The 11281-nt window shown below is 45.5% G+C and overlaps 1 protein-coding gene across 1 annotated transcript in view; it reads left to right on the forward strand.

The window, feature by feature from the left end:
• Positions 1-9431, forward strand: part of SH3BP5 (SH3 domain binding protein 5) — an 86493-nt gene extending 77062 nt beyond the window's left edge. Inside the window, exons 9-12 of the mRNA XM_085311847.1 lie at positions 1951-1993; positions 4026-4245; positions 7063-7323; positions 7988-9431. Of these exons, the coding sequence (XP_085167973.1) occupies positions 1951-1993; positions 4026-4245; positions 7063-7323; positions 7988-8169 (706 nt within the window). The 3' untranslated portion in view covers positions 8170-9431. The remainder of the gene's footprint in view (positions 1-1950; positions 1994-4025; positions 4246-7062; positions 7324-7987) is intronic.
• The last annotated feature ends 1850 nt before the right edge of the window (positions 9432-11281 follow it).

The following is an 11281-nucleotide window of genomic DNA, read 5'->3' on the forward strand; positions in this document are numbered from 1 at the left end:
GACACGCAGGAGTTACTTTTTTCCATGCAAAAACTGACTGTGATTGCTCTGCACTTCAGTGTGGACTAAGATGCTTGCAGCCCTACTACTTGAAAATAATAAGTCTAGAAGAGACTAGAAGGAAGCTGTTTAGATGATTTGCCCTATTAAGTTGCTGACTGGATGGGATTATTGTGTTCTTTCTTTCTTTAAATTTAAATTTAAAATTTAATTTAATTTTGATTAATTGTAAAATTCTGTTCTTTTYTATTTGTTTTCCTTATTCTCTTGCAAGCTATAAATGTGCATACGGCTGCATGTTCTTAACATTTGCCAGATCTTACGGCTCAGTACCTCAGTGCTGCAGGATAGCAAACAGGCCTGTCTTGGGCAGCTTTTGGAAGTAACTTTCTGCTCTGATGAGTTGGGTGAAGTGCCTTTCAGTCTTTCTGTCAACTACTTAAAAAGCACTTTGCTTTAAAGCACAACGTCATGGGCTTAGATCGCTGGCGACCTAGGGCACCACTCTCAGCAACGTAACGATAGCCCAGTCCTGGTGCATCATGTACYTGGTTTCAGTAACTACTGGACTGGAGATGAAAGCGAGTGAAGTGGCCCGTGGAGGTGCAAATCCCTACCCTGCTAGTGCCTCACTTTCTGGTGTTCAGGCCTGGCTTCAGACATRTGACAGGTTGTTAGTGGAGGATGAGGAAGAGTGCTTTGATTTGGACTCCCATGTGTTGGCATCTTTTTCTTGGCTTAGAGGAATATGATGGCATCTTTCTTGCCTGTTGGCTGTGAAGGTGCTCACTCCAAAGTGCATGTGTATGTGTTTTTACATGTATACACACACACACACACACACACACACACACACACACACACACACACTGCTAGTGGTAGGGAGGTTGAGTCAAGAATAGAAGCTATGAAGTAACTTGGTTGCAAGGAAACCCTAAGGACTGTATATACTGTATATTGAATTCAACCCCTCAAAGTGCATGCATAGGACTGGAGAGCCACAGTTTCAAGTTCTTGAGTTCTTGTGCACAACCCGAAACGCAGCTGTGGTGGGATGCCGAGCAGGGGAAGGTGATGTTACTTCCTCAGAAAAGGCTTGCTCTCAGGGTGGAAATGCAAAGAGGATGACTAACACTGTGTTTCACGTAAGAACGTATCTGATTGCTCATCTCTCCTGTACTTTTCAGGGGAGCTTCCAAAAGGTAAGGAGGGCAGCAAGCCCAGTTACAAATCACTGCTCTTGGTGCTTCCCAGCATCACATCAGGTGATGCTGGCTTGCAGTCTTYGAAGCTTTGAAGCTGGAACATGGTTTCTGGGCTTTGTATTGTGCCTTCTGTGTCCCTGTTACCCTGCAACCTGTTGCCTGTAAGTGGGAAATGGGCTGGGTGTAACGCTGGTCTCTGTGTCCGAGCAAACTATGGGAGARCTGTGCAGCTGGAGGGAAATGCTGAGCCTTTGGCACTCCGAAGCTCCCTTCGTCCTCTCTCCTTCTCTGGAAAAACCCCAAGGAACTGCTGCTCTACCCCCAAAATCTGAACATGGAGAAGTGAAAGGCTCAGATTCTGCAGAGAATTCACATGTGTTCGGAGCTCTAAAATTAGATTAGATACAGAGAGGATGCTCATGCCTGAAGCTTGTTATTTTAAAATATCTTGCAGAATCTAAGCCTGAAGGAATTTTGTTGTCAACTGCAAAAACTGGAATTTTGACAAYAGTGCTTAGGCCAAGACACCCATGAGAAACAGATACATCAGAGGGCAGGGAAAAAAAACAAGCAAGTGGGAGCACACGTAGGTGTTTTACGATCTAGATCAGTAGTCCCAGGATTACAGTGAAACTTAAAATAGCTACGTTAACGTTAAGAAGAGCATTCCCACTCCCAACTCCCACTCCAGCACTCTGTGTTTGGTCCCAGCAGTTGTAACCAATTGTTTTTTGTTTTTCCACAGGCCTTATTTTGAACTCAAGGCAAAGTACTACGTCCAGCTAGAGGTACGTATGTAGTTCAGATGCATCTGAAACTCTCTACTGCTTATGGCAAATATTGAAATTAAATGTAAAGTGCTTCGAGAATAAYTTTTGTCGCATTTCTGTACAAAACCAATTGCATTCAAAACCTCTCATCTTGAGCAATTTTCTCAGCACATTTTAAAGATAAAAGCCTGAGAGGCTTTGCTTCCTCGTGTGAAGTTGGAGGGCTCCAATGCCCTGTTTGTACCCTGCTGCTCGCTACCAGAACTGAGCGCACACGGTTTTTGCCTCTTGTATTTTATGAAGTCTCTGGATCTTTTCTTTTTTCTTCTTTTCTTTTTCTTTTCTTTTCYGCTCCTCCGTGGTGAGTGGTTCTGGCTGCTTAACTGTGCTTGGCCTGCTCTTCTCGGCTCACTGGCTGGGTGAATTAACAGAGCAAATAACCTGCTCGTAGTAYTCAAATATCACTCTGACGTGAGCTTCACTTTTGGGGTTTGGAAGAAACAGGATGTCAAGCCTGGGCTTGGGCTTGTGGCTGAATGTCAGCAGCTGCGGGCTTGCTGGGCRTTTTGGGCATCTCTACACTGCACTCTGCTGAGCGCAAGGATGTTTAGCCAGTGCCTCTGTACAGCGTGGCACCTCGTGGGGTGTGGTGGCTCCAGAGCAGACAGGGCAGCTGCGTGTGTGATGCCACCCATCTGCTGTAGCTGCCCTTCCTCTTGGAGCTGCCAGAGGTGGGAGASCAAAGTAGCGTTAAAAATTCAGATGTGAGAATCGGTGTGGATTATCCCATACGGTCTTTCTGTTTGAGTGGCTTTTGTTGCATGTGGCCTTTGCCCAGCTATYGGGAGCAGGTTTGCTGTGCAGGGGGAAAAAGCTTGGGAGCCTGGCACCTCGGAGTTCAAAGGAAGGTGCAACAGCTCTTTGCAAGCCACAGAGACYATGGGATGCRCCTTTTCTTGCMCGGGATCCAGGCTGGGGCTGCCCCRGTGCCCCCTGCCCCTCTGTCTTGCCTCCCCCCCCAGGGCCATGCTCAACAGCCCCTGCACGTGGCCCAGCTCCTGTCCATCCTGGGCTGGGTGCCAGCACAGCGCTCCCAGTAATCCCTTCTGACTCAGGACGTCTTTCCAGAAATCCCCCTTTTCTGCGGGCAGGGAACCACTGTTTGCAGCCTAGGTGCTTCCCTATGGCAGCTGCTCAGCGCCCTCCCGGCGCAGGGCGGTCATGTGAAATACARTACAAAAGACTGTGCCCTGGCAGGCAGAGATTGCCTTTAATGGGTGGCATAAAATGGAGTTGARACATCTAGATTCAGCTCTCTTTCCCCAGGGAGCGTTTTACCTGTGCCCCTTGGGGAAGAGGGCGTGCAGCGCTCCTAGGAGCGGGGTTGTGCCCGGGGGTACAGAAACTGCTGTATTACGGCCCTCGGGGCGTGAAGCTTGCTGCTTTCTGGAGTGAAATGCTCTCTGCAGTGCCCGCGAAGCGATGGTTCGGCGCTCGGAGGAGAGCGAGGCTTCGCCCCGCTGGTGGGACGTCCTGCAGGCCAGGGCCTCGCGGGCCCTCGGTGGGGGCTGCACAGCGTGAGCCTGTGTGGCCCAGGCGCGTGCGAGCRGCTATTGCAGAAGTGCCAAACATCCCTGTACGTCCCCAAAGCGTTAAGAGCCAGTCAAAAGGCTCCGCGGTGGCTGCTGTTTCTGTCTCCTTGCTCTGCTCGTTCAGTCACTTCAGTAAGCGGTCAGAGCGTAGCGAGAGATCGCACGTGTTAACGGGACGGTGCCTGCTCTGCGCCGAGGCTTGGGAGCGACTGCCGTGCCCCAGCTGTAACTCCAGCCCCAACTCCCATGGTTTCCTGTGCTGCTTTTTCTTTTCCATCACTTCTGCTTTTACTGGGCTGCCCTCGGTTTACGAACCCTCRATCGCCTGGATGCCAGCGTTGGTTGGTGCTAGCTTGCTTGCACRCAGCTAAATCAGCTGGTGCTTAATGGAGGACTGAATACGGTCCTTCCACGCTGTTCCTGATGAAAGCACATCTGATACCACTTTTCCTTGCTAGCAATTGAAGAAAACGGTGGATGACCTGCAAGCAAAACTGGCCCTGGCAAAGGGAGAGTATAAGACTGCTTTGAAAAACCTGGAGATGATCTCAGATGAGATTCATGAGAGGAGACGGTCCACTGCCATGGGACCACGAGGATGTGGTGTGGGTGCTGAAGGGAGCAATACCTCTGTGGAAGACCTGTCTGCAAGTAAACTGGAGTCAGATACCATCTCAGGTGAGTACAGAGCACTCCTGAGCCAGGGAGTATCCCGGGAGCATCRTAGGAGATGCCGAGATGAAAACTGCTGTGAGCGCGCTGCAGCTTGGTTGTTGTGTGGCTGTGGTTAACTCATTACACTTCCAGTTTTTACAGTTTATTGTGCTTTTGATAGCCAGTTTCAAAGGAAAGGGCAATGATTTGAAGTGAATCAGCTGTTGCCTTTGCATTGCTGCCGTTGCTCATAGAGTGGTGTATGAAAGGAGTAGAATTAATCCATTTAAAAGCATGCTCCTACTTTTTAAGCCAATGATGCTGCTGTTAGTGAGTTTTGGTAGGGGTGGTTGCAGGCTGTAGTAGATCATGTAGCCAGCTGGGCTGAGGTAGCAGTACTGGTTTGGAAACAGGCCTTTTTGGATCAGCACGTGTATGTGCAGTCCTGGGCCCACGGCAAGGGGACTAATGGTGCTCGTATAGAAACGTGTGGCATTGCGTAGAGTGGTATAAGGATGAGCTCCTCCACGCTGTGGGAACTCTTCTCAATATGTTGATTTTAGCACAGCACTTGTGCTTCAAGCAAGGGAAGYGAAGAAGCTGCAATATGTTAAGGCCAGGTACTGGGGCTCTGTGCAAGACGCGTCTTCCTTGGGTGATGGCAGCACCTGAGTGAGCTGCCAGCCTAGATAACCAGTGGTATGTGGGGAGTTTGAGTCGCAAAGACTGGAGCAGTCTGTAGTGTTGTGAATTTACTTCTGTCCTGCTCTGGGAGAAAGAAAATAGATTGAAATTGATTGTGGCCCAGATGCTTCCTCCCTCCCCCCCCCGCCTTGCAGAAATTATTTGCTCACAGTCCAGACCTACAAATCCCAGTTCAATTTGTATTTCAGCTCCATTTCTGCAGGAGTGASTCTAGGTCACGGTTGCAGGAGTTTGGAATTGCATGATCCCAGTGCCTTCACCCTCCCAGCAATGCCCAGTAGACACCAGCACGGGGGCCCTGTGGGCCTGCTTGCAGTGCAGCCCCGCTGCGTAGTGGGAGCTGGGGGCAGGCCTGGGGTGGCTTTAGGTCCTCTAGAGCACCATGAGTTTTTGCATGGTGTGCTAAAGCCCCTTTGCYGTAGTGAGTATGGTGTCTGGGCCAGCTGATCTGAGGAGGTTTCAGCAGAGCTGAACATGTAGGGGTTTTCTACCAAAGCCTCTTTCTGTTTTGATTTCTGTCTGTTGGAGTTAACTAAAACACTTCAGCATTCAGCAGGAGTGTGGTGGTGGTTGTTTTTTATGGCCTAGCAGGTGCTCTTGTGTGGTACAGCAAGCTTTGGTGGTAATAAATAAGCTGTAATTAGTGTTTACTCTAGGCTAACTGGTGACAATCAAAGCACTGCTGCAACTTAGAACATCTTTTTTTGCTCCACCTGTTTTGCTTTTACCCCCTGCAAGTTATCTGAATTGTTCTCTGTATACTGATAAAACACAGCAAGCGAGAGGAAGGGTCATTGTGAAGCTTGGATTTGACATTAAAAATGAAACCACCACAAACCGTCTCCAAGCACAAAATGCCCCAGAGGAGGCATCGGGGAGGTGGATAGTGCTGATTATCCATTTTATCTTCTGAAGCCTTTAGGTGAGTTCTGCAATGTAGTTCATAAAGTAGAAAAAGGCTGAAATCTCTGAAATAACTGTGATGGTAGCTGCCTCTCTTTGCCCCCTTCGTGTCTGAGTGGTGCACATGAATCCCAGGCTGCGGAGATAACAGAACTACTGTGAAACTTTTCCTTTAAGCCTTTTTGTTGTTAACGCTGCTATTTGCTCTCACTCTTCTTTCAAGTTGGTTCTGAGCTTCTCTGACAGTAGTAGGTATTGCAAGGAAGTGTAAGAAAACCTCAGGTCATTATAAATGTCTTACTATTTGTGGGACATCTTCAAACCTATGTAGTGCCAGCACACGCTTTCGTTGTGCAAAGGCTGATGCACATAAGCAACTTTTTTATCCCAGTGGGACTACTTGGGGGCAGAAGTCTTTGGTTCATAGGTCCCCGTCCTGCAGTAAGTGCAGACTCTAAACATTGGTTTTTAATAAAATCTACACCATATGTATTACACAAAATGGAACCTGTATTAATGTTTAATGTAATATTAAGTAATTCCTCCTCGCGTTCCTAACAAAGAGCCTCCAGCTTAATCTAGCTGGACAGTTTGGTCTTGGTTTGCTCTAACTAGAATTTCACGTGTAAGTGAACATAAGCAAGGAGAATGATTTATGTGGATTATTTTTTTTAAAATAATTGTTGACATTTAGTGATCCTCATCCAAAAGAAGATCTTAGGAGTTCATGTGGGATTTTGACTGTAAAAGCGGGAAGGTAAGGTGGAAGTAGTCCTCCCCACGCAGCCACATCTGCTTTCTGATCAGTGCTGTAAACAACCAGGAATCTTGGGTGGGATTGAGGTGTTGCTGGCTGAGATGGGCACAGTGGACTGTGACACAGAAGGTAACATGTGAGCAAGGCCAGGCGAGCAGGCAGCAGCAAGGAACAGTAAAAAAAAAAAAAAAAAAAAACAAGAGTGTCTTAGGATAAGGAGTTAGTAGCTATTGATTTGGTGCTGCAGGGCAGATCATGTCGGGTCTGCTGTTCCTCAGAGCTTCTAACTGGCAATGGTGCAGAATCAAGGCTCCGGGATCTACTCGTCAAATACTGGGTTAAGGCTTTGCAAGGGGGCAAACTGCTAGAGTGGGAYAGCAGTGCATGTGTGTAGAGAAGATGCAAAACTGAGTAGCTGAAATCCCCTGGAAAGAGGAGATAGGTTTGCTAATTGGAGTATTCCTTAAACATTGCAGTGGCTTCGGAAGTGTTTGAGGATGACAATGGCAGCAGCTTTGTATCCGAAGAGGATTCAGAAACTCAGTCGGTGTCCAGCTTCAGCTCTGGTCCCACGAGCCCCTGCGAGCTGCCCGCTCAGTTTCCTCCCGCGACGCGACCTGGAAGCCTGGATCTGCCCAGCCCGGTCTCCCTCTCCGAGTTTGGGATGGCCTTTCCTGTCCTAGGGCCTCGAAGCGAATGCAGCGGGGCATCGTCCCCCGAGTGTGAAGCTGAACGAGGTACGCACAGCTGGATACGCCCTGGGCCAATGTTTTTCAGCTTTATAAAGGGAGCAGGCAAACCCTCTCAGCTGCCCTAGGCGTACTGCCAGCCCGCTGAGCTCTGACCCACTGGCCGCCTCCTTGAGGAAGGCAGTTCTCCAACATCCTCGTCCCACAGTAACGATGACATTTAAAATCTTCTTAACTATTCGTCTGCTAGCTGGGGAGGTTCCCCAGTTTTGTCTCAGTGCAGCAATGGGATTAGAGGAACTAAATGATCGGTGGGATTCTGATGGTATGKTTATTTTAAGGAAAAGCTCAGTTTGTTTATTTCTTTTAATTGCTGTCCTGCTTGCTGAATATCCTGCTTTCCAGAACAAATCAATAAGGTGCCAAAAGGACTCTCTTAATGCAGTGGCTGTGCAAGCCTTTGCTGACAAATTCAGACTAGAGGATTACCACTGCTCTTGTGTACTCCAGTTTGTCTGTTTACACTGTAATTTGCTGATGCAGTGCGCAAGATGAGTGCAGCTTGGAAGGCCAACTTCGGTTACCTTACATCTTGCTCCTGCTCCTATAATTTTGTACCCTTTGGCAAAGGAAGCTGCAGAGGCACCTGCTTGAACCTTAAATTGCAGAATGAAACCTGGGTTTAACATCTAGTTTAATCCTTTCTTTGCAGGGGATAGGGCAGAAGGGGCTGAGAACAAGACAAGCGACAGAGTGAACAAGAATAGGAGCAGCAACAGGAGCAGCTCCACTGAGGGGCTGGCTTTGGATAACCGAATGAAGCAGCTCTCCCTTCAGTGCATGAAAATCAAAGAGGGAATATGCGCAGGCAGAAAAGCTGCCCAGATTGGCTGAGTCCTTCTTGTGCCCTATCCTGATTAATGGGAGTATAAATATTTATACATGAACTTCTAAGTGTCTGAAGAACATTGTGCCAATAATACATGCCAAATCTTAAGCGTTTACTCTAAGAATTTAAAACTGCACTAAGAAGTCTAATTAATGTTGAGGGCTGAAGTTTTTATTCAGTAAATCCTTTGTAGGCCAAACGAGTTGTCAAACGTTTAAGCTGTGCTCGTATTTCACAGACTTTGTAAAATGTTTTGTAGCAGCCTGGCTGAAGCAATAACGAGTAATGTTCCTGTGTAAATTCATGCCAGTAGAGGTCTGAAATCTAAGCCAGACATTTGCAGTGAGCAGTTTGGCTTCAGTTTTGTAGAATGAAATGCTCTTTAGATACAGTGGATCTTTTGAGTGTAAGTGGCATATTCTTTGAACATCTGTATTTGTCTGTATTATGCTGAAACTGTAGAAATATTTTGTATACAGGAAAGCTGTTGCATGTSTGGGTCTAAAAGCCTTCACTCTTCCCTTGGTGCTCACAGAAAGGATAAAGATTAGTCATGCCTTTAAAACCTAGCAGAAGAGAGAGAAGCGGGATGGTAACACCCAGCAGTCATAGGCCCTTTCTAGCCACCTGATGAAGTCTGGCTTGGACTCTAAGGGTGATTCCAGTGACCAAAAAGAGTTGATTGGCCCCTTGCCCTTCCCCTCCCCTCAGAAGTGAAGTATTATTTTTCAGCACTTTAAGTGTTATTGCTCGAAAATGGGAGTCATAGATGTGTTCAGGACAGTTACGATAAGGGAGTCACCCTTAGAATATGCATGAAGAAAAGAAATTGCCAGTGTAGACTGACCATGTGTTCTTAAATTGCTCTGTAGATTGTACTGTGTGGGGTTTTATAATTGTTAAAGGGACTTGAGATTTTAGTATGCCCTAGCGAAAAGTGTTCAATAAAACTAGAAAGGGCACGGGCATGTTTTGCCAGCAGCTGTTAGGCAGTAGTAGTATCTGGTAATTATGCTAGTAAGTGGTAGTAAAAATCCTAGGACTCTTTAAGTTTTGGTAGCTAAGCATTTCTGAAAGCACCATTTTATCTAAAATGTCAGTTTATATTGTTAATTTGATGGGAATTTTAGTATTGCCCAAAGTATTTTCTATTCTATGTTTTTGCAGTCCTGTTGTATTTTGTCCCTACCACAGCTTGTGTATCTATTCTCAAAATTAATGTAAAATTCTTCACACTACAGTAAACATTTTTGGTTTTCACATTTCATTTGGAGTCCGTGCAAGCTAAGTGTATCTCAAGTGCTAAGTACTGAATCTTCTCCTAAAGCAAGTTTAGTTCTTAAATACCCTTTTTCAGGTGAAGACTGCAGCCCAGCATCACTTAGCTCTGATATTAAAAATCCTTTGTAATATGTGGACAACTGTCACCTCCTTTCAGCTTTCCAACTCCTTGTATCCGTGTTTCGCTTTGTATCCAGAATGCTGTAAAACCAGAGGTTTAGGCAAATTTTCAAAAATCCCTTAGTATGCAGAAAAGAGGAGGGTTATGCAACACCTCCGTACTAAATACTGCTGAAATCTGCTGTAAGGCCATGCAGAATTGAAGGTAAGGAAACCTGTTTTCAGAAAAATTAGATTTGATGCATTATAGCTAGTAAGACTTTGAACAGATATGTGTTTACATGCTCCAGTGATCTAAAGGCTGAATTTTTCCATCAGTAGCATTTCTCAGCTAGGTAGATGCTTAGGAGAGAAGTATGTGGTTCCAACTTCAGATGTAACCGTAACTTGGGAAAAACCTGGACTGACAAGATTATATTTGAAATAAAAAGAAGTAYAGAGGTGTTGCATTGCATTAATATTTTTACTTAAATTTTTGTAGATAAGTTATTGTCTGTACTACATACAGGTAGAGAAATCAACGGAGATTTGTGGTTGAAAACCTACTTTTGGAGACCTGCCAGCCCATCCCTACACCATCTTTTATTTTATTTATTTTTTTTCTTCTTCTTTTAAAACCTCTCTTGCTACCAAGTTCTGTCTCTCAGTTCCAGTTCTGCCTAGAAACCCAGCACCTTGCACTTGTGGAATGATTAATCTTAAGTTCAGCTGGATACAAAACCAGAACTGTATGCGCTGCCTTGCAAACGCCCCAATTCTGAGTTCAGCTCCCAGGAGGGTAAAACCATCGATCAGAAAGTAGGAAAGGGTGTGGAAACCAAGGCACCTTACCAATCATGCAGGAGCATGTAAAAAAAACTTGTTACAGACTTCCTCCCTTGGCCAACGCAGCACTTAGCAGGTAAATTACACTTGGGCATGCAAACAGGTAGAACTACGTGTGTAATAAAGGAAAACTCATTTTATTTTGAACCCTCATAAAAGCCATGATAAATATGACAAACTTAAATGAACTTACATCACTGTGGAATACAGGAAAATCAGTAAGCTCTTTCCAGTTACTTTTCTGTTAGAATTCTCTAGTGTAACATGATGGTAGCTACCTTCATAGGTATAAAAATAAGCCTCTGATGTATTAAAGTGTATGTTATCACTTCAGTTGTCCTGAAGTGATAATGTACTACAAAGTAAATGTTAATCCAGGACTTCTACTACTCTTTGGTATTATCACACCTTTTAAATGTCTTTTTTGACTAAAAAATGAACACTGCTACTCTATCTACACGAACTTAATTTGAAATAGCTAGCTATTCAAATACCTGATTTATGGTATGGCCAGGTGCAGAACTGCTGTACAAAATAGGTACATGAAACTTGCATTGGAGAATTAAAACCGAGTCTTAGGATCATGGGGCAGATGGGATAGAAGCTGTTGATACTATTCATTCACGCGCAAACTTTCAGCAAGTCTTTGAGAACTGATGGATTGGATTAACTAAGGACTGAYGCCATGCCTTCCTAATAAAACAAAACAAACTGCAAGGGAAATCTTAACCTGAGCTATAGAATAGCAGCATATGGTGCCTGTATGGAGCTTTAAAGTAGGGTTAACAAACAAACAARCGCAGAAAAGGTTTGTAGYGCATAAATATAGAGAATGACAAAGCTTCTGAACAGGCTATCTCCAGTTATCCCTCAACACTAGTGATGCAGAGA

The sequence above is a fragment of the Rhea americana genome, unplaced genomic scaffold (assembly GCF_003343005.1).
Source record: "Rhea americana isolate MKP2758 unplaced genomic scaffold, rheAme1 scaffold_35, whole genome shotgun sequence".
Classification (NCBI taxonomy): Eukaryota; Metazoa; Chordata; class Aves; order Rheiformes; family Rheidae; genus Rhea; species Rhea americana.